This window comes from Gossypium hirsutum, chromosome D08 (genome assembly GCF_007990345.1).
Source record: "Gossypium hirsutum isolate 1008001.06 chromosome D08, Gossypium_hirsutum_v2.1, whole genome shotgun sequence".
In the NCBI taxonomy this organism is placed as follows: domain Eukaryota; kingdom Viridiplantae; phylum Streptophyta; class Magnoliopsida; order Malvales; family Malvaceae; genus Gossypium; species Gossypium hirsutum.
Window position 1 is genome coordinate 699950 of NC_053444.1, and position 23284 is coordinate 723233.

Genomic DNA, 23284 nt, shown 5'->3' on the forward strand with positions numbered 1-23284 from the left:
ACAATAATCCCCGAACTTATCAACGATTTCCATTTCAGTCCATAAACTTTATTTGAGTCCCCGTTACTCCCAGAACTTGACAACTTTTTTAAGTGCCACTAAAGCATGATAATGTAACACTGATATTATACAAGAGTATCCCTGAAAAGTTTAAAATCTTATATAAAATTTAAAAAATAAAAAATTTTCTTTTAAAAAAAAATTAAGTGAAGACATGCCAGTCATCACTCTTTAAAAAATTCCAAATTCATGGGAAACTTGGATTAATATGGATGAAAAAAAGTTCAGGATCAAGGTGAGAAAAACTGCCAAATTCGGGGACTAAGCAAGAAGGAAGAAGAGGGTCTTATTTAAACCAAGAAAAAAAACATCAATTCAATGAAATGTAATGTGTTAATCCTATACGAATACAGCCTGGTCAAGTAAAAAAAATAGAGACAATTTCCAGTGATGACCCCAGCAGTATCAATAAAATTACAAATCACAGTGAATGCACTCACAACTGTGTAGGTCAATGTCACAGTTGCATACAAATCCATCAACCTTCCTCTCCAAACTCTTTTGTAAATCTCTCATGAACCTCGAGATCGCCTTTGCTCACTGTCGGCCTCTGTCTTGCAAGCACCTTATCAAAATCTGATCTCGAAATAGGTGGTGGAAGAATCTGCATAGACATTTAACCAATGAGGAAAAAAAAAAAGACTTCAATCATTTCAAATGTCACAAATGACCAAATTTGTTTTTCATATTTGTTAATCACAAGTGACTTCGTACCTGTGCTGCGTTTCCTTTGGCTGCCAATTCCTGCATAGTAACTTGGACAGCAGATGGTTGCCTAGGTCCACAAGGCATCCACATATCCTCGGGTGTCTTGTAGAAAAACATGGCATCCTGGGTTTTACGAACGGGTTCGAAAAGAACATCCTTAACCTGCCACGATATAAAGTAAAATATGCACAACAATGAGCTACTAAGTTAATGGCCCTTCATAGTAAGACTAGCTGACAAGACGGAATTCGGAGAACGGATTTTTTCACTTACACAAACTGATACATCCGAACCTGAAAACCCCTCTGTTCGGCGAGCTAAGTTCTCAAAATCACTTTCGGTCAAGTTATGAGGAGTATCACCTAAATGCACCTGTTGTAAATTTATTTAGCCAAACAACACATCCATGTGAAAACAACAAAAGTGATCAAAGACTAAACAACAAACTTTTTTTCTCAATGCTTTGAAGGACAAATATAGGGAAAAGGTTGAGTACTTTGAACATATGTTGTCGAGCCTTCAAATCTGGGAGAGGAATGTAAATACGCTTATCAAAACGCCGGCGAATAGCCTATAGGGACAATTGATTAGTAACAGAAACCTATGCCTGCTGAATTGAGATACATATATGAAGATTATATGGGTAAACTACACCCCATGTCAATAAGATACTATTAAGTTTACGTTTTGGTCACTCAACTTTAAAAAATTACAAAATGGTCACTAAATTATTTGAAAGTTTTATTCAAGCCACTAGGCTTTCTTTTTTTTTTTTTATGTTCAGCTAGCAAGCTCCTAGTGACGATTCGATGATCAGTACGGTGGATTAGTACCTATCGATAACAAAGAGAAGGCCATTACAACAACAATTTTAACAACTCAGTTACTTAAATGAGAACTTTCGAATAATTCAGTGGTCATTTTGTAACTTATGGAAGTTGAGTGACCAAAACATACACTTACTAATAGTTTAGTGACCTTAGGTATGGTTTACCCAAATTATATTTTAATGTTCTCCTTTACCTGATCAAGTGCATAGGGAGTATTTGTTGCCGCAAGCACCAAGACTTTCTGATCAGTATGTCCGACACCCTAAAGCATAAAACGCACAAGGTGAAAAGTTCATTCCCTAAGCTAGAAATCTACGAAGGAGTCATATATCTATTTTTCAATCTAGCACAGACCAAAATAGGGTACAAGCACCGTCATGTAATACCTGCATCTGCACGAGAAGTTCGGTTTTGATACGTCTAGATGCTTCACTCTCATTGCCCTCACCACGTTGACCACACAAGGAATCTATTTCATCAATGAATATGATGGATGGAGCACTATCACGAGCCATCTGAAAAAGGTTTGAAACCAGCTTTTCACTTTCCCCCATCCACTTCGACACGAGGTCAGATGAAGAAATACTAGCAGAAAAAGAAGCGGAAAAGGGATTAAATTTTAAATGAGAAACAAGCAAAAACCTTAATACAGGCACGTAAATGGAGCAAAGCTGTACAGATGATTAATGACCGCAAAAATGTTAGAAAAGATAACCAAACACGCACCAGAAAGGCAAACTTATAATTTTCATATATAAGCCTAGGAAACAAATTTTCATGTCTTTACTGGGAAAGAGGTCAAATAAGTGACAAACAATATATTACCTAAAGAACGTAGAGTCTGCTTCAGTTGCAACAGCCTTGGCCAAGTATGACTTCCCAGTCCCCGGTGGCCCGTACAACAGAAAAGCTCTCCATGGCCTTCTCTTTCCTAAAAGAGAACGAATTGGAAAACTTTAACAAAATTAATCCAATTATATCCCTGCATATGTAATGTTGCAATGACAATGACTAGAACTGCAATAAAAGCAGCTAAAAGGAGAGTACATATTCGGTTCTATGTACAGTTCAGTTAGATTGTTTCCACATCACAACTCCGTAATACAGTTCAAACAAACACGAAACCATAGTAGCTCAATCATACCAACTAAAATCATAGCAAGGCCAATAAGATACCCAAAGATATCAATACTAAAAAATGTAAATAATATATGGGCCGGTTGAAGAAATGTAAATAATATATGGGCCGGTTGAAGACCGAGCCTCCACTAATCCCCTACATTACTTTGATTAACTCCATAACAGCAAAATTTTCAGATAGATAGCAAATGAATTTGAGTATATGTTTTGCCTTTTTTTTAAGTTACAAATGTTCCAATTGACCAATCATTACAAGCACCGAATTGAATAACTAGCTCAATAACTGAATTGAATAACTAATTAACTAAGAAACCATAACTGAGAACCCACACATTTACATGGACTCGAACCTGGGACCTCAAAGCGCCCAGGCCTTCAACCTTGCCATGGAGTATAAAGTTGAATTCAACAATCATACATGAAATTATAACATAATCTAACATCCCTTTAAAAGCTGTCAACTTTAAAACCATATTAATTGATGTGATTAAAATGGCAATGTTGTTCAAAGGAGGTAGAATCTGTGATAGCTAAAAGGCTTCTAGCAATAAAAAGTGACACCAAAAGAGACAGCAAGCAAATGTTAGGAAGGCTATGTCATATAGGTCTTTTGCCACATTATGTGTTGCAATAAGCTATAAAACCCATACGACCTTAAAATGCAAAAACATAACCATAAAACCATACAATTCCTCCATAGTTTTAAGTTTGAACAATCAATAATCACTCCATTTCATTAATCCACTAGCAAATACTAAAATCCAGCTAAAACAACCAGTTTTAAGCTGTAAACCCATAAATTTCCTCCATAGTTTAATCAACAATTACCCCATTTCATTATCCACTAGCAATAACTAAAAGCCGCCAATTTTAAGCTGTAAACCCATAAATTTCTTCCATTGTTTAACAATCAACAATCACCCCATTTCATTAATCCACTAGCAAATACTAAAATCCAGCTAAAACCACCAATTTTAAGCTGTAAACTCAAAAAATTCCTCCATGGTTTAACAATCAATGATCACCCCATTTCATTGATCCACTAGCAATTACTAAAATCCAGCTAAGCTCACCAATTTTAAGCTGTAAACCCATAAAATTCCTACATAGTTTAACAATCAACAATAACCCCATTTCATTAATCCACTATCAATTACTAGAACCCAGCTTAAGTCATCAATTTTAAGCTGTAAACCCAAAATTATCCTAAAAAAAATTAAAATAAAAGAGCCTGACCAGTAAAAAACTGAGGAAACTTGACAGGCAAAATAACAGCTTCTTGCAAAGCCTGTTTAGCACTTTCTAACCCAGCCACATCATTCCACTTAACATTAGGTTTTTCCCTAATAATAGCCGAATTAAGCCCAGATCTCAACTTAGCCTGGTCCGGATCCTCCCCTCCATCACCGCCTTCACCTCCGCCACCACCGTTCTTGGGCTTACTTTTCGGACGCGTAGCAACAGCAGCATCACCATTAGAAGCCGGTCCTGGCCCACCTTCATCAAGAACGGCACGGATCTCCTCAGCGCGACGCAAATACTCGGTGAACCTCTGGGTAATCGCTTCCCTGATCTTAGGGTTCTTCTCGTATTTCAGATGGGTCTTGAAATACTCGAGGGCGTTCATGTATAAAGGGAAAGCTTTACTGTAATTCCCTTCATTGTCTTCATGTACAGCTTGCTTCACGTACTCTATCGCTTGTTCTTTGAAATTGCTATACATTTCTCTATCTTCTTTTCTGGGTGTTTTAATTTTTTTCAGTGGAATTGCATCCCCGGTGAAAATTTTAAACTTTTTCTTAGTTTCCAAACTGGATTATGGAAAACTTGAGATTTGGAGGGTGGGATCAAAGGCCAGAAATAGAAGAAAATGAAAAACAAAAAAGAAGACTGGTTTTTTGATCGTCAAATAACTCTTAAAGGCAAAAGCGTGTGGAATATTAATTACTTAACATTCAACAAGCTTTACCTTATGGCCAAAGGAAAGTTCAAAATTCTGCCTTTTTATATAGCTCTTATTAGCTGTTCATAGGCCAGGTTGGGTCGGGCCTTGGCCCGATTCAAAATATCTTCAGGCTTTTTCTGCCCGGTTCAACAGGCCCAAAAGCCCATTTCATAGTTCAACATAAAAATAAAAAGGGTAAATTCCAAGAGTAGTCACCCATTTATTAGTATTCTTTTTGTCATCCAATGATGAAAAATTATAAAATGGTCACCTAACTATTTAATTTTATCCTTTTTTGTCATCAGATATCTAACGATGGCAACTTTTAAAATTGGCATGATAGCAATTTTAACCCTTAACATTTATAAATTATGTCAATTTAGTCTTGATTCTAAAAAAAGTTAACCTTGAACATTTACACATTGTGTAATTTGATTTTTTTTTTGCAATTTTATTTTTCTTTCTGACCCTTTCACCTAAATGACTAAAAAAATAAATTTATCAGCTAAATTTGATTGAAAATATACAAAAGATGGAAACACCCGAAAATACAAAATAATTATTTTCATCTTTTCTCATTCTTTTAAAACTAACCATTGATGTCATAAAGAAAAGCAAACTTGCAAAAAGAAAAAAGACCAAACGCAATATGTAAATGTTGAAGGTTAATTTTTTTTAAATCAATACTATATTGACATAATTTATAAATGTTGAGGGTTAAAGTTGTTATTATGCCAATTTTAAAAGTTGCCACTTTTAGCTAGCAAATGATCAAAAAAAGACAAAATTGAATAGTTTGTTAACAATTTTATAACTTTTCATAATTGAGTGACCTAAAAATAAATTTATTAATAGTTGGTGAATACTAATGTAGTTTGCCCAATTAATAAATGGTTAAATTTTGTTATTAGTCCTTATACCTTGCAAAAGTTATGGATTTAGTCTTTGTACTTCAATATGATTAATTTAGTTCCTGTATTTTCAAAATGGTCAACTTTAATTCCCATACTTTTAAATTTTTGAAAATTTAGTATTGACCCAAACAGTATCAATTAATTTCATTTGGCTATATTCAATATACAGTTGTAGATTTAATCTATAGTCTCTAACTAGATTATTTTAAGTCCCTATACTTTTTGAAATTTGAAAATTTGATATTGAAATAAATAACAGTCGTTAAACTATTAACTAGGTTTTTAGTGAGTAATATGTGGAATTTGGTAAAAGTATCAAAAAGGCCCATATACTATGGGCAAATTAGTCATTGTACGTTAGATCAAAGAGCAAATTGGTATTTTCTGTTAAAAATTTCATCAATTTGTACTGTTAAAACCTAACATGGTTAACGAAATAATCAAACAATGACATGTGGTGTGCCACGTGTACCTCATGCTGACATTCAAAGATCATTTTTTAATCGTAAAAATGGATGAAATTTTTAACAGAAATATTAATTTGCTATTTAATCTAACGTACAGGGACTAATTTGCCCATTTATTGAGTAAAGGGGGCAAAATGCAATCCAACTTCTAATACAAGGGCTTCCATGGTACTTTTTATCAATATTATTCATTTGATAATATGTTTACCACATAAACTTCCGGAAATAGCATAACTTAACTTAATTAAATTTAACGATTATCATTTTGTGAGGACTGAAATTTTAAAACTTGAAAAGTTCATAGACTAAAATTGACCAAATTAAAGTATAATAACTAAATCCATAACATTCGTAAAGTAAATAGACTAATAGTAGAATTTAACCTAAAATATTTATATTATTGATTTTATAATTAAAAATTTTAAAAATATTTATTTATTTAAATCAGGTCGGGTTGGTTCGAAATAGAATACTCTTTATCTAAGCTCAACCCTTTTAGTGGGGGACGGGTGAATAACACATAATAACTCACCCTTGGGAGGAGAACAACAACTAGAAACGACTGTTAATACCGTTGAGGAGCAAAAGGAGGAATTCAGTGGATTGTTTTTGTACCCTCAGATGCGTATTGTTCTAATAATAAAACTAAAACAATCAAGTCTCTTTTTTTCGCACCGATAAAAATTTTTGATCCATACTAATCACATCGGCTCGTTCTGCTAAATTCCAATCGCATCGATCAAAACATGATACAGCGCTATAGGTGCATAGATAATATTTAAAAATATAAATTTTATAACTTTTTACTATTACAGTAATAAATAATAAAATTCTGTTTCCGAGAGCTAAAACGAAAGTTGTGTTTTTCACATTTTTTTAATTTAAAATGTAAAAACTAATAATATAGTAAAAGTAAACAACTCACTTACCCTTCAATTTTAATTCGTAATATTTTTTTTATGAAACTTCCATTTTATATATGATTTTGTTGTGAATAATATTATAATGTATGATGTTTTTTTTTTTGAATTTATTAAGTGATAGATTTTAATTCCCGGAGTTTATTGATGAATATTTTATATAATTTATAAATATTTCATATTTTAACTTTATTTAATATTATTCGTTTGGTATTTGTAAATATTTTCTATATTATATATTAAATACTTTTTAAAAATATTATTAAAATTAAAATGTTACACTGAAGTAGATCAAAATCAGTACATCCTAATTTTAGTTGAAAAACGAGTTTAGTTGAAAATCTATGTTCAGTTTGGCATATGAGTTTTCTCAAATTGATACTTGATATTTTATTTATCCTAAACAAGTAATTGAGTTTAGCTTTAGTGTTAATGTTGATACTTTAGTTTTTCTTTTATCCCAAGCAAGTACCTATGTTTTTTTTCTTTTACGGGAGCACGTGTGTCAAATATTTATTGGACCACATGATGTGTAATAGCCTGAATTTTTAGTGGTGTCGGAATGGTGATTCGAGATCACTAAATCTGACAAACGAGTAGAAAATATTATAAATTTAGTAAGTATAAGTTAAATGTGAAGTTAGGAAAATTTTTGAAATAGTGAATAGTGTACTAGGAATAAATATTAAAATAATTAAAATAAAAAAACGAGGTATCGAGACCTCGAAGATTTTCAACCGAGCCATAAATATTTTTATAAATATTTATAGAGTGTCATTGAGTTGGTATTAAAGTTTCGTTAGAAAATTTTAACGTTTGGATAGTTAATTAACTAAAAAGGACTAAATTGGGAATAGTGTAAAATTTGTTAAATTGTGATTAAATAGCTTAAGTGACTAAAGTGGAGGGATTTAAAAGGCAATTAGGCCCAAATTATATGGGCTGGACGGTTGGGTAAAAAAAAATCAGCAGAATGTAAGGAGAAACAGGGGCAAAATTGGAAACTTAACAAATTAAACATTTAAAACAAAGACAAAAGTGAAAAAATCTAGAGATCTCTTCACAATTTATCAGCAAAAACGCCATAGGAGGTCTGGAATAAGCTGGTTTTTCATATTTTTGAATCACGTAAGTTTAATTCTTGATTATTTCTTCTAATTTTTGTGATTTTGATACTTTTACAATTAGGTCCAACTAATTATTTCATTAGTTTTTGATTCCATGGCTGATTTTGAAAGTTACCATTGATGAGTGTTGGATTTTTATGATGAATAAACATGGAATTGAAGCTTTAATTTTGTTATATGATGATTTTATTAAGTAATTTGATAGAAATTAATTTTAGGAACCTAATTGTGAAAAAGTTGGGAATTAAGGTTTGGTGTTGCGGTTTTGCGTATGAAAGGCTATGTAGTAGTCTAAAATAGTTGGAAAGGTGTTAATTGAGAAAATTATATCAATTGAGGGGTTAATTGAGTAGGGATCAAATTGTAAAAATTGTAAAGTTTGGGGTAAAAGTGTAATTTCGAAAATTAAAGGGCATAAATTGTGAAATGAATTAGAATTGAATTAAATGCTGATGAATGAATAAATTTGCATTTTAGATCGAGAACCCGAAACAAGTTGAGGAAAAGAAAAAGTAGCCGATTAGTCCCTGAACTTTTACAAATTCTGCAAATCGATCCAGGTAAGTTCATATGGCTGAAATTTAATGATTAAATGTTAATTTCATGAATTATACAATGTATGATGAAATGTATTTATTGTTGAAATGAGAATAAAATAAAAATGTGAAAATCGAATAAATGATCAAATTAAGTGGAACACCGGATTTGAGTACTTCTGATCAAGAAACAAAGTGATAAGTGGCTACACTTATCTAATCAAGAAACAAAGTGATAAGTGGTTATGGTTACACTTATCTGATCAAGAAATAAAGTGATAAGTGGTTACACTTATCTGATCAAGTGATAAAGTGATAAGTGGTAGCTTCAGCTACACTTATCTGATCAAGTAGCAAAGTGATAAGTGGTAGCCTAGCTACATTTATCTGATCAAGGACAAGTGATAAGAGGTCATATGTCAAAGTGAAAGTGAAGTACTCAATTTTCCGTAACCGTTCCTTAATTTTGATCAAGGATGGTAAGTGACAAATGGGCCCAAAGGAATTATGGTAAAAGAATAAGTAGTAGTGAGTTTATACCAAGGAACTCACCAAAGATTGTGGTTGACAGGTAAATTTAGTAATGGTGTATATTGTATAAGTGTACAAGTGTTTGGTAAGATTTATGTTTTATGCCTATGAACTTACTAAGCTTTTCTATAAGCTTACATGTGTGTGTTTATTGTTTTTGTAGATTAACGTATTTATACATTCGGAGGATCGGATCTACATCAAGAATCACACTATCCAGATATACTCCGGTAGTTTATGTTAAGCAACTTTTTGGATTTATATGGCATGTATAGGGAATTGAAGTAAAAGTAAATTTGAATGTTATGGTTGCGTTAGATATCGAAATATATACATGTTTTAGTTTGAAATGGTTGATTGGTTGAACTTAATTAGTATTTAAATGAAGTAGATGAAATACTGGAATTGGTTGTGATTTGAAATTTGCAGGGAAGGTTAGACAATTATAAAGGGGTTATATTGAATTTTTTTTAAAAAATTGCAATGGAGCAGTTCTTGGACAGCAGCATTAATGTAACTTTTAAAAATCACCAAAAATAGTGGAAATAGAATTAGAAGTTGAGTGAGATATGAAATTAAATCTGAAAGAGTCTACTTTCATATAAAAGAAGTTGAGTAAGCAAAAGAATTATATACTTTTAGATATTTGAATTTTAGTGAAACAGGGCAAGAATGTTTTTGAAGTCCCCTGTTCTGACTTTAGAAATTCATTAAAAATTGTACAGAAGGAATTATGAGTTATAATTTATATGTATAGATTCCTTAATGAGTCTATTTTCAGTAGAAATAAGTTTAATCACCATATGAAGCCTTTAATAAGAGATAATTAAATTTTAGTGATGAGTGGTCAGGATAGTTGATTAGTGAAACAGGGGAGACTTCAACTAATAAACTGTACTAATTGGCTAAAGCAAAAATTCTGAAAAATTTATGGTGAATAGATATATGAGTCTAGTTTTAGGGAAAATTTACGGATATAAATTTCGAGTTTCGTAGCTTGAATTATAATTATTTTAGTGACTGCTGTACAGGTGGACAACTTTATTATGAATGATGAAATTAAATTTGAAAGTAAATTTTTATGCCCCGAACTTTTAAGTTAAGTCAAGTAACGCCTCATGCTCGACTCCGGCAACGGTATTGGGTAAGGGGTGTTACATGATGTCTTTTGGTTTGGGTACCAAATTAAACATCGAAGCCTAACTTAGATACTAAATTGGGACAAAAAAACTTAAGTACCAAATTGAACATTGAAACTAAACTTGGGTACCAAATGATACATCAATCCTAAAAGTAAATATTGTAAAAAACCAAATAGGTGGTCAAATTAGTCAAACCATTAGTTTTTGGTTCAATGGGTGGAATTGTAGTTCAACGATAATTAAATTAAATAATAAATATTTAAAAAAAATACAAATCGGTTCAATCTGTTGAACCATAATTTTCTTATCTCGATTTTTGACTTTTTGTCAATTCATAACAATTTTGTTATATATTTGATTTTATGCCACCAATCAAATTAATTAAACCATCGATTCTAATTCGAACAACAAATTTGATATATTTATGAGTATTAGAAAAAAAAGAAAAAAGAAGAGAAACATTTCATTATATAAATTTCACAATCAAATAAAAAAAATCTCATGATATAGCAAAAAGAAAATTATAATATAAAAATTGGCCCCGTGAACTTGGCAATTACGCATATTGGTACTTGTATTTTTTTTGTTCACTTTGGTTTTTAAAATTGTCAACTAAATTTATTTTGGTCATAAACTTGAAGTCTGTTAATATTTGATGATGTGGCTATTGTTCTTGATACATGACTAGATTCGTCGGTCGGAGTGATTGGACTAAGAATCGATCGATATACTAATCCAAACAAAGGGGCTGAACAGATTGAATCAAAAACAGCTAGAAATCGATAAAAATTGAAAATTAGGATAAGAACCCTAGTTTAATAGGTTGAACCAGATTAATAATCTATTTTTAGTTAATTAATTAATTATTATTAGTTTATCAATTGACCCTATAAAATCAATGGTCTGATCAGTTCAGCCACTGATCTAAATATTAAAACATTGTATGTGCCACTCTAACATTGTACAACATTAAAATTTATTTAAAATTTTTAATTTACAAGTGATGATGTGCCACAATATCAAAATGCCCCATCATTAATCTTTTATATTTTTCAAGTTCAAGAATAAAAGTGAATTAAAAAAATACAAATATTAAAATAAGTCTAATTAACAAGTTTAAGGATCAAAAATTATATTATCCCTTAGTTCAACCAGCAGATTCAATCTAGTTATAACCTCACTCACAAAAATTTGGAATATATTTCATTTTATATAATTTTCACAATCAAATAAAAAAATAATTCTCATAATACAACAAAAATAAAATAACAAAATATTTTCCATTTTTCTAATAAAGTCCGGCCGACGTGAAATACTATGATAAACACCATACGTATTAATCACGCCAAAAAGGTCGAATTTTTAAGAGAAAAAACAATAAAATTGGACATTGACTCTCAGTCAAGTCTTCCATTTCTTCATTTTTTCTGTAGTTCCCACTTTTTAGTTCTAAATATTAGCTAAATTTTTAGTCTCATTAGCAATTGTTAAAGAAAAAAACCATGGTTTTCTTACTTACCAAACAAAACCCATTTCCATGCAATTCATATTTCAGTTCCTGGTAATGTTTTCCATTCCAAGATTTGATCTTTGTTCTCTTTTCCTTTCTGGGTTTGATTTTTATGAACAAAAAAAATTGATTTTCATCCTTTTTTTTTTTGTTCCAAAAGCCCCCCAAAATCTACCGCTTCTCTTATATATATATCTGTGTTAAAGACCCAAACTTCTTTTAAAAGATATATACATACATATATGTGTGTGTGTGTTAATTTCCCAGTACAAGATTTGATCTTTGTTCTCTTTTCCTTTCTGGGTTTGCTTTTCATGCAAAAGAAAATTTGATTTTCATCCTTTTTTTTTGTTTCAGAAGCCCCTCCCCCCCCCCCCAAAAAATACTGTTATGTATATATGTGTTAAAGACCCAAACTTTTTTGTTTTAAATCTTTTTTAGCTATATATAGCAAACCCCATTTTTCTATTTTCACCAAAATTTTGTTTTTGGTCCCCATGAAAGGATCAATTAGACCATTGCTAAGCATTCTAATGCTTGTTGTATTAGCAACAACCTTAACCTTCCGGATTTTCATCTACGGCCGCCGTGTCTTCACGGTGGCAGCAACCCAACAACCCTCACCAATCCAAACTTTCAACTCTACTTTGCTCAACTTTGCAGCCATTGATATAGGTGAAGAAAAATCCAAGCTTGAAATAGACCAATTATTAGAAAGGAACTATGACAATGAAAGAAGAACTACAGGTTATACAACATGGAGAAGGTTCAATCACTATGATGCCAATGCCAAAGCCAAATCCAAAAGGGATAATAAATTGTTGGTAATGTTCAAATCCCCAAAATTTCATCATTATTGGTTAGATTTTAGAAGGAATTTACAAGATTGGGCTAGAAAAAAAGTGTTTCAACCTAATATAATGATGGAATTAGTTCAATTAGTGAAGGTACCTATTGATGGTTATAATGGTTTCATTGGTACAAATAAGTATAAATCTTGTGCTATTGTGGGAAATAGTGGGATTTTATTGAATAAAAAGTATGGGAATCTGATTGATGATTATGAGATTGTGATTAGATTGAATAATGCTAGAATTAAAGGGTTTGAAAAACAAGTAGGGACTAAAACAAATATATCATTTGTTAATAGCAATGTATTGCATCTTTGTGCTAAGGGTGGTGAAAGTTGTTTTTGTGACCCTTATGGACCTAATGTTCCTATTGTGATGTACATTTGCCAACCGGTTCATTTCGCGGACTACGTGATGTGTAATTCGTCCCATGAGGCGCCGATGTTGGTTACTGACCCGAGGTTTGATGTGTTGTGTGCAAGGATCGTGAAGTATTATTCAGTGAAACGATTTGTTGAAGAGATGGGGAAGACGTTGGATGAATGGGGACCGGTTCATGACGGTTCGTTGTTTCATTATTCGTCTGGATTTCAAGCTGTCATGCTTGCTTTAGGGATTTGTGATAAAGTTGGTATGTTTGGGTTTGGGAAATCGGCTTCTACTGCGCATCATTATCATACTAACCAAAAGGCCGAGCTCCGGTTACATGATTACGAGGCCGAATACGAGTTCTATCATGATCTGGTAAAGAACCCACGTGCGATACCGTTCGTTTCAGATAAGTTCAGATTCCCTCCTGTTGTAATCTATCGATGATTTTTGGCTTGTTTTGTCGTAATCATGTCCTATCGGTAGTTTCCGATTAGATACTCGAAAAGGAACATGTAAAACACGAAGACTAACACGATTGTCAAAGATCTCTGTTTCATGTTCTGGCCCTGTACTAGCAAACATAGTTTACCGATCAAGTTATCCGTTTGCTTTTTTTCTTTGTTTATGGTTAAAGTTATACTTTGCTTGTTTGTCAAGTTATCCTTCAAAAACATGGATGAAAATTGGATCATGTGCAAGATTATTAATATTAGCTCAAAATTTTGTGAAACTCTAAACTTGGGTTGACTTTCACAACCTTTAAAACAATAAAATCTTAAAAATAAAATTAGGGGTAAATTATCAAATCTGTATATGAATTTTGATACATTATTTCAATTTGATACATGAATTTTGATTTGGCGCAATTATGTACATAAAATTTGAATTGTGATTCATATGTATAAATAAAAATTTGATTTTAATTTAATTGCACACATTTAAATAAATGAATGCATATATTTATTTTTTACTGGAATAATATAATTGTTTGTGTATATAACATATTAACGTAAAATGGTATTAATTCGATAATGTTATTCATGATCTGTGAAAATTGAATCAAATTAAAATTACATGTATAAAATTATACAAAATCAAAGTTCATACATGATATTGTATATTGGATCAAAGTTCGTGTATAACTTTCATAATTATTCTTATTTTTATAATTATATTTAAACAAACAATATTTTATTATCAAAATTATAATTCGGGTCGGTCTAATCCGAGCTTTAACCCTTAAGTATACTTTGTTTAAACCTAGATTTAGGGAAGGTTTTACTACATGTATTATTCTTGCTACTATGGAAAAACATGGTGTCAATTGAAAATATTGAAAATTGTAAAGGTCAAAATGTAATTTACCCTAAATGGCAAAGGTAAACACAGACGTGTTTTTCATTCAACTCTAGTCGACTCGAGTATATAAGTATCATAATACTTTATTCGAATTGCAAGCAAGTTTTATCGAGTTTTTTTAATATATTTTTATATTATGAAATTATATTTGTACTCTTATTATATAGAGAGAGATTAAGTTCGAATAAGCTTAATCAAACTTAAACTCGAGTTTGAGTATTGAGTAGCTTAATTAAATCTCGAGTTGAGGTTTAATTAACTTAAAAATTGATATTCGATCGAGTTCGAATTAAGTATTGAATCTTGAATTTCAAGTCAAACTCAAGTTGACTATTATCCAAGTTTGACTCGACTTAATTACACTTGTAATTAGCAGCGGACAGAGTACTAATCTTCGTAGAGTCAATAAGCCGCCACGTGTTAGAAAGGGAAAAATGATAAGGGTTCAATTGAAATCATTTAAATTTCATAAGGGTCAAAATGCAAGTTACTCCAATTAAAGTAATGTTTACATATGGATGACATCAAGAAGCCTACGCCGAAAAAGCAACATTAAAATAATGAAAAAAATACAAAAAAACTAAAAATGAACTAAAACGAAATCAAAACGACGGCGTATCATTTCTGCGCCAAAAGATTTTTTTTTATAATTATATATACACACGTTTACAATAATCGCTTTCGCTTTCCCCTTTTTTTTCCCTAGAAAAATAATTCTGATTTTGATCTGTGCTTGACTTGGTTGATTCTCAGGTAATTGAATCCCTAATCTCTTTAATTTCATCTTATTTTACCTTAATTTCACTTCAATTTCGGCTTTTCTTTCTTATATTTCTCTATCTCTAAAGATAGGGTTTTCATTCATATGCCTAGTTCTCAAATTTTCAAAAATTTCCTTTTTTCCTTTTATATTTTTTAAATTATTTTTCATTCTTGGATAGGAAGAGAAGTTTTTGTGCTTTGTTTTAGAGTTTTCGCTCCTTTTTTTGGTGAAATTGAGCTTACAGGTTTTTTTTTTAATTCTTTCTTATGATTGTAAATTTAATTTTGGGATTTAATTGAACTTTTTTGGGGATTTTTATTTGTGACTTAAAAGTCAACGAAGTTTACTGCTTTAGTACTTTTAACAAGTAGAAGTAGCAAGAGAAGAAGATATAGTTAAGGTTTAGCATTATAGGAGAGAAATTTCAAGTCTTTAAGTATATTTTAATATAGGCAGTTGTTCAGTTATATGTTTAAAGGGGTAGTTTATACAATTTGCTAAGATTCTGTTTGATTGTTGTTTTTTTATCACATGAAAAGCTGCTAAAAAGCAAAAGAAACTGGTAAAAACTGGAAGGCAAAATTATCATTGATTCAAGAATAGATAATTAGCGGAGGAGAAATGAGTTACTGGACTTTTGTGGGTAATTGTCTCGTGTTCATGTCTGCAGATTTGGCAGTTCTAAGTCAGTAGCTTGGCAGAGAGAAAAAAGAATGTTGAATTCTGGGAATAATTTAAGCCGAGGGAATGCGGGGTTGTCATCAGATATGCCACCATTACCTCAGTGTTTGCCTTTGGAACCGATTTCATTAGGCAGTCAGAAATATACACGGTCTGGAGAGTTAAGCCGGGTGTTGGGCGTTCCTCTTCGAAACAGTACATCAGAGGATCATTCTTTTGGAGTTTCACACCCTAAGCCTTCCCCTCCAGTGGCAACAGAGGAGCTTAAGAACTTTAAGGAAAGTGTTCAAGATACCTCCAGAAAGGCCAGGTACAGTCTTTCTTCATTATTGCAACCATTAAGAAAGGCTAAAATTTGGAATGTTCTATATTTTATGGAATATGGTATCCTGTATGAGTTAGTATAGTGACTTCTCATTGTAATTGTGGTGACAGGGGGGCCTTTAATGTTAATTTGGTAATGGTAGGAACTGCCCCTGGGAACATAATGGGCAAATAACAATCTGCCTGGTATAAGATTAGTTACAATGCGTGCAATGCTCATGTATTGTGATACATTTAAGATATTATCTTTGCATGCAATCTAGGCATCCAGTCCTCGGGCATGTCCTTGGAACCTGAGTATGTAGATGACTGTCTCGGATAGGAAGTATAGAGCTTTCCTGCAAGTCAAATGGTTCTTCTTGCAGTTTTCTTACTGCTCATGTACTCTACTCCATGCATATTTTATCTGGATCATGATGATGTTACTCATAAGTCATGTGATCAGTTTTTAGTTATTGAATCTACTTTGTCTTTCTAACAGGGATAGAGTAAAAAAGTTGCGAGAGTCAATTTCTAAACTTGAAAGGTATAGAGAAGCTTTAAGCTCAAAGAAGCGACAACGAAGTGATATTTCAAGTGAGAGAACAAGTGGAGTAAGTATCACGAAGATGGGAAGCCAGATTCATAGAAATGGTCATGACTTATTGACTCAAAGATTGGAGGATAGGCCGAAGAGTATGGGGCTGAACAAACGTGTTCGCACATCAGTAGCTGATTTACGGGTTTGTGTTATACTTATATTGCTGGAATACCTATTTAGTCTTGGCATGCATTATGGAAAATAATTTTGGTGAATTACCTTGTGATTTCCATAGAAAAATCGGTTGATCATTGCTTAGTGATGCATCAGGGCTTCACTCATTTTATTTAACAATAATTGCATGTGCTATTTTATGCACAAATAAAAGAAAGAAGACAAAGTGTGCCTGAAACTTAAAACATAGCTTTACTAGACCCTTACTTTTTCTCTTAATTTTTTAGCTCATGCTTCATTAGTTTTATTCCTTTCTCTTGTTTTTTCTTCCTTCATGACACAGGCTGATAATAGAACTGCTGTGAATCCAAGGCAGCAGGGGACAATAGAAAAGGATGGTGATGTGCCTCCAGCCATTAATGGTGGTTCTGCTCGAATTGAAGAAAAGATCCGTAGATTGCCAGGTGAAGGTTGGGAGACAAAGATGAAAAGGAAACGATCTGTTGCAGCAGTAGGAAATAGAGTCGCTGGTGGTGATCGAGATATAAAACGAGTTATTCAACCAAAGCTGAGCTCTGAATCAAAGTTGAGATCATGTGATATACAGGGTTTTAGGTGATTGTCTAGGACTGAACTTGCTTCCTAGTTGTAGGTTTAAAAAAGAATTCCATCTCATATTTCTGGAAAGTGGGTATATTAGTTTTCAATTTGAACTGTATAACTGCTTGTTTTCTGGTGTGGCATTTTTGAATGCTGGATAAGATAATTTTGTTTTCTAACGCAAATGTTGTAAGATTTCTTCTCCTTTATCTCAAGTCCTTGTTGCTGCAATTGATTATTCTTCATGTTTAGTCCATTTGTTTGTAAATTATGTGATTTTGTCATTTTACAGCCATTTTTCAAACACTGTTCTCAAAAAGCTTTTTCTTACTGTTATGTTATTTGGTCTCATATGCATACAGATCAAAATCTTCCCCAGGAGTTGGTGGAATTAGGAAGTCAGATGGTTCTTTTGAAGTAGCTGGTTCAGATGCCAGTACAGTGCTCAGGAATGAACTGGAGAGTACCTCTATTCCTCGAGATCGTGCGGCTATGCTGGAGCAGAGGGTTGTAGTAAAAGCAAATACCAAGTATGTGCCTTCTCCGGTTAAGTTCTAGCAGTCTGTAGTGTATATGCAAGGTTTCTTTCATGTATGATATTCTTTTTAATGGTTTCTTCTCGATTATTGATTCTTTTAATTGCTCTATACATCAGGGCAACTCTCCAGGATGACAATCAAGCAAGTGGCCCAAGTACAATGCTAAAAGGAAAGGGTTCTAGGGCACCACGTACTGGTTCCATTATGGTGTTGGACTCATCTTCTAAAGGTCACCTCTTATCTGGAGCTTTGCAGGGCTGGGAACAGCCAAATCTAAATAAGACCCAACCATTAGGTGTTGGTAGCAATCAAAAACGTTTGATGTCTACAGGTTCTTCACATGCTATGTCTCAATGGGGTGGTCAGAGACCACATAAAAACTCACGTACAAGGAGAGCAAATTTACTGACTCCCACTTCTAATGCTGAAGCTCAGATTTCAAATCAAGGCTTCGCAACACCTGATTTTGGTGCTAGGGCATCTATCGGAACTGGAGGGTCAGTGCTAGGCAGCAATGTAGATAATGTTACACCCAGAATTAAGAGGGAACCTGAGAATGTTTCTTCTCCATTTGGGTTTTCTGAGAGTGAAGAATCAGGGGCTGGAGATAACAAATCAAAGGAGAAAGGAATTGATTGTAGTGAGGTTACTCTGCCTGCATCTCAAAAAGCTGGGTCTTTCTTACTGCCCACGAGGAAGAACAAAATGTCTACTATTGAAATTGGAGATGGAGTCCGAAGACAAGGAAGGACTGGAAGCAGTACACCATCCTTGACTAAACCAGGTGTTCCTCCTATGAGGGAGAAGTTGGAGAATATTACAACCAAGCCAATACAAAGTGCAAGATCTGCTTCTGATAAAAATAGAAGGTTCTTAAATATTTTTCCACTACCCTTTTGGTATTAGGTTGTTGATTTGTCTTGAGGAAAGCTGATGAATAAATCATGTTTCTGTTGGTTCAGTAAGACAGGTCGTCCGCCTTCCAAGAAGCTGAAAGATCGGAAGGCCACAGCTCGTGTTGGGTTGGTACAAAATAATGTCTCTTCAGATTTCACAGGTATTTGCTAGGTCCATGAGATTTACTAGACATTTCCCAATCTTAAAGCTGTGTGAATGATAAGATTCTTATCCACATCTCCGTGATCGGACATTATCATTTCTACAAATATTTGCTCTTAGTTTAGCTATCAACAAGTTGTATTTGTGTACTTGCATGAATTTAGTATTTTCTTTTAATGGAGACTTTTTTGTTTATTTAATTTTCTAATTTGGAATGAGTTTTTGAATCACGATAATCTGTGTTCATATGCCTCTAAATTTTGTGAAATAAAGATGTGGGTGCAAGATCCTTGAAAGCTCCTGTTCTATATTTCTAATGACAATGTGTATGGGATGACATGTTCAGGTGAATCTGATGATGATCGGGATGAATTATTTGCCGCTGCCACTTCTGCTCGTAATGCTAACAGTACGTATCTCTCTCCAGTAATAGCCCCGTCCCCACCCAAAAGAGAAAAAAAACAGAGAAGAGAAACAAATGCCTTTTAAGAATTGAGCTTTTGTTGTGGTAATCCTACCTTTTACTTGGTTTGACAGGTCTTGCTTGTACTGGTCCTTTTTGGAAGAAAATGGGATCAATGTTTAATTCCGTCAGCTCAGAGGATACATCATTCCTTAGACAACAGGTAACATATGGCTACTAACAGATTTTTTTACTCATTGACACTTTGGGTTTAGTTAATCAAAGTTTCCTGATCTATTATTTTGACGTTGAATCAGCTAAATTTGGCAGAAGGGCTTGATGAGAGTTTGTCTCAGATGTTTGGAGATGGATATACTGTTTTGGTAAACTCCATCATCTTATGTATTTCTCCCTAAACCAAATCTCTTTTGATGTAAACTGCCAAGTTTAAATGAGTTTATAAAAGATTTAAGAACAGATGAAGGGATGGCTGTATATAAGTTTTAACTTCGTTGGCAAATATTGATACGAGTCCTTTCATTTCCACAGGGTGGTGTGGTGCCAAAAGATGCGCCTACTTCTGTTGAAGAAACGGCTAAAACTCACACTTCAACTGGAGGATTTGATCTAAAGCAGTTTGACAAGGTTACTCCTTTATGCCAAAGGGTTCTTTCTGCTTTGATAGAAGAAGATGAAAGTGAAGAAATTTACAACCACATTGAAGCTAAGAATATGTCCCTTCACTACGCGAGTGATGATTCCCATTGTGGTTCATGCAACCAGATGGACGTTGAATCTAAAGATCGGGACAGGATGGAATCTGAAGTTGAGTCAAATGCAGATTTTCAGTGTCAGAAGAACTCTCTGTTAGACAGGCTCTCTTATGATGCGAGTGTTGCATCTAACACATTTAGGAACTCCAGCATGTCTAATTCGTTACATAGTAGTGAAAGGTGGTTAGGAGAGGATGAATGTTTACATTCGGATATGGGGCCGGTGAGTGAAATATGTTCAACTGACCTGGGTCAGGTCCTACCCAAGGAAATAAATGTTTCTGCCGTTTCTTCTTTGGATGGCCAATATCAATTTATGTCTATGGAGGACAAGCTTGTGCTGGAGCTACATAGTATTGGTATTTATCCAGAGACTTTGGTGAGTTTTCCTTGATACTTCTGTCTATTTGATGTCAAATATTTTCGTGCTCAATCATATATGATTAATCTTCATTTTCGAATTTTCTGCCTTCGCCTTTTTGCAGCCTGAGTTGACAGAGGGAGAGGAAGCAATAAATCAAAATGTTGTTGAACTTAATGAAAATCTTTATCAACAGGTTCATAGTCTATTTCCTTTTTTGCTAAAATGAAATTTCATTATTCTGATGTTAAGTAACATATAAAACATTTTTAGCTGCCTTTTTTACGTTGCATGTTTCTGTATATTTGAACACTTTGTTTTATTAATTTTTAGATTCAGAAAAAGAAGAAAAAGTTGGGGAAGATTGATAAAGCCATTCAGAATGGGAGAGAAGTAGACAGAAGGTACAATATAGATAATTGTCTTATAGCTATTTTGTTAGGCTTACAGAAAAGTGCTTCAACTAGAATAATGTGGTTTAATCTGCAGGAACATCGAGTATGCTGCAATGGACCAACTAGTACAAATGGCTAACAAGAAACGTTTGGTAATTCTCAGATACCTGATGCAAGTCGCTTCTAATTAATATCTAAAGCGGATTAGGTTTAATTCTTTGCCTTTTATTGGCCAGTATATTATCACTTTTTATCTCGATTATTAGATTTTCATGTTTCTCTTCACATGGTTGCATGTGAGAATCATTCTGTTCATTCTTTTTTTTGGGGGGGGGGGGTGTGGAGGTATACGCAGCAAGGACACAACATGCAAAGCTATGTGCTTTTCAGCTAAAATTATCAAATATCTACTTTACCTTTCTGTATATTTAGCTTGCTAATTTAGCCCTATGACATGAATAATGCAGCGGTTTTTACGGGAAAATGCCAATGCATTAGTAATCTGGTGTTGGCATTTCTTGTTGAATTTACAGAGCATATCCCTTTTAATGAGCGACTATTACATCTCATGCCATGATATTGAATGAATTATGCAGGCTTGTCGTGGGAGTAATTCATCAAAAAGTGCAGTTCGCAAGGTTTCGAAACAAGTTGCATTATCTTTTATTAAGCGAACGCTTGATAGATGTCGGAAATTCGAACAGACGGGCAACAGTTGCTTTAGCGAACCTGCATTACAAGATATCATGTTTTCTGTACATCCATGCAGCAATGAAGCAAAATCTGTTGAAGGTATTGGCTCTGGAACTGCTAGTAATACTTGCAACGAAACATCGAACCATCAAGCCGAAGCCAGGGGTTCAGGTACATTTGTGTTGGCATTACATGCCTATAATACTATGTTACTTGAACTCGAGTGTGTTGGATACTGGCATTTATGAAAGCTTATTCTTGTTCATTTCACTTTCTGCCTCAGGTGCTGTTTGTGGTACTTTTGAGAGGTACGATTCTCCAGATGCCCTTCTGGCTGTTCACTCGACAGAGCATGCTGTTTCCAAGTACGGATCTACGTTGAACAAAGGTAGGAAGAGGGAAGTATTGATTGATGATGTAGTTGGGAGTGCTTCTTCTAGGGTAACACCGGCTCTTGATGGCACCGCCGGAGGACTAAGGGGAAATAGAAGCGAAAGAGATTCAAGAAATACAAGTTCGGTATCCGGGGCTGGTCGGACATCATTAGACGGTGCCAAGGGTGACCGGAGAACAAAAGCAAAGCCCAAACAGAAGTCAGGGCATGGATTCAACGGCAGGCTCTCGGATCCTTTGCTACCACCTTTGGCTAATTCTAACAAGATGACTGAAAGAGAAGCTAGGTCATTATCTCCAACCCCGAGTAATGTTCGTCCGAAAGAATCGGACGAACCAGATGATTTCGCAAACTTGCAACTAAATGATTTAGATCCTATGGAAGAATTGGGTGTTTCAAATGACATTGGTGGTCCCCAAGATTTGAGTTCATGGCTAAACTTTGATGAAGATGGCTTGCAAGACCATGATTCAATAGGTTTAGAAATACCAATGGATGACCTCTCAGAGTTGAAATTTGCATTTTGATGGCCCATTTGATGCAATCTGATCAAGTAAGGACTAATTATGATTCATTTTATATATAATAGATGTCATATGTATGTAATTGAAGAATTTTGCTGCTTTAATCCAATTAAATTTACTTACCTTGTCATTTTTTTTTTCATTTACCGGCTCTCTGGTTGTTCTCGATTTCGATATTTGGCAAATTAGTGTCTTTTAAAAATGAAGCAATTTAATCCTTCTCGCAATTGGTCATTGTATTCATTTCTTTGGTTAATTTAGTTTACGATTTGAAATGGATAAATAACATCTAAGATTATTAAATTATTAGTAAATTTACAGTTTGATCATTTAACTTTAAAAAGTTATAAAATGATCATTAAATTATTTGAAAGTTTTTATTTAAATTATTAGGTTTTTTAAATTATTGTTGTATGATTTTCTTTATTTGCATCACTTGCATTAATAAAAAGTTTTTCTCTTTTTTGACGGTTTGGGTTTTTTTTATTATTTCGAATCAAAATTCACAAGGTTCATTATTTTCATTACCAGTTGAGTGGTTTTTAATATTTATTTATTTTGTTTTTTTTTGGGTCATTAACATTTATGAGACTACTAGCGTGGTAATTCACGTATATTTTGTAAAATTAAAAAAAAAGTAAACAAATTCAAAAGAAGTTCATAGAAGTG

At 33.3% G+C, this 23284-nt stretch overlaps 3 protein-coding genes across 5 annotated transcripts; 2 read left to right on the top strand and 1 right to left on the bottom strand.

Moving 5' to 3' along the window:
* Positions 1-322: 322 nt before the first annotated feature.
* Positions 323-4728, bottom strand: LOC107932493 (protein SUPPRESSOR OF K(+) TRANSPORT GROWTH DEFECT 1). Its single transcript, XM_016864510.2, has 8 exons — positions 3975-4728; positions 2424-2529; positions 1985-2183; positions 1792-1860; positions 1265-1339; positions 1042-1140; positions 775-930; positions 323-664 (listed from the first exon to the last, which is right to left on the bottom strand). Exons 1-8 carry the CDS (start codon positions 4459-4461, stop codon positions 539-541), a joined length of 1317 nt encoding a protein of 438 aa, XP_016719999.2. The 5' UTR covers positions 4462-4728; the 3' UTR covers positions 323-538.
* Positions 4729-11691: 6963 nt separating this feature from the next.
* LOC107932433 (beta-1,6-galactosyltransferase GALT29A) lies at positions 11692-13670 on the top strand. Its single transcript, XM_016864416.2, has one exon. The coding sequence runs from the start codon at positions 12328-12330 to the stop codon at positions 13495-13497; it is 1170 nt and encodes a 389-aa protein (XP_016719905.2). The 5' UTR covers positions 11692-12327; the 3' UTR covers positions 13498-13670.
* Positions 13671-15049: 1379 nt separating this feature from the next.
* LOC107932484 (uncharacterized) lies at positions 15050-22737 on the top strand. 3 transcript variants are annotated; one of them, XM_016864496.2, is made up of 17 exons: positions 15050-15165; positions 15846-16166; positions 16662-16902; positions 17218-17489; positions 17837-18004; positions 18130-18242; positions 18345-18882; positions 18976-19070; positions 19419-19481; positions 19610-19698; positions 19793-19858; positions 20025-20627; positions 20734-20805; positions 20943-21013; positions 21099-21156; positions 21601-21868; positions 21981-22737. In XM_016864496.2, the coding sequence occupies exons 2-17, from the start codon at positions 15889-15891 to the stop codon at positions 22616-22618; spliced, it is 3633 nt and encodes a 1210-aa protein (XP_016719985.2). In that variant the 5' UTR covers positions 15050-15165; positions 15846-15888; the 3' UTR covers positions 22619-22737. The 3 variants fall into 3 exon arrangements, with proteins under 3 accessions (XP_016719985.2, XP_016719983.2, XP_016719984.2); XM_016864494.2 differs by having other exon boundaries at positions 18130-18882; XM_016864495.2 differs by lacking the exon at positions 19793-19858 and having other exon boundaries at positions 18130-18882.
* The last annotated feature ends 547 nt before the right edge of the window (positions 22738-23284 follow it).

Bases quoted from the DNA above. Each gene is read 5' to 3' on its own strand.
- LOC107932493 (XM_016864510.2), bottom strand. From the start codon at position 4,461: ATGTATAGCAATTTCAAAGAACAAGCGATAGAGTACGTGAAGCAAGCT. The intron at 2,530-3,974 runs GTCAGGCTCTTT...GTTCTCTTTTAG, and splicing joins GTTTCCTCAGTTTTTTACTG to GAAAGAGAAGGCCATGGAGA. The intron at 665-774 runs GTACGAAGTCAC...ATGTCTATGCAG, and splicing joins CCAAAGGAAACGCAGCACAG to ATTCTTCCACCACCTATTTC.
- LOC107932433 (XM_016864416.2), top strand. From the start codon at position 12,328: ATGAAAGGATCAATTAGACCATTGCTAAGCATTCTAATGCTTGTTGTA.
- LOC107932484 (XM_016864494.2), top strand. From the start codon at position 15,889: ATGTTGAATTCTGGGAATAATTTAAGCCGAGGGAATGCGGGGTTGTCA. The intron at 16,167-16,661 runs GTACAGTCTTTC...TCTTTCTAACAG, and splicing joins GATACCTCCAGAAAGGCCAG to GGATAGAGTAAAAAAGTTGC. The intron at 20,806-20,942 runs GTTCATAGTCTA...ATTAATTTTTAG, and splicing joins ATGAAAATCTTTATCAACAG to ATTCAGAAAAAGAAGAAAAA.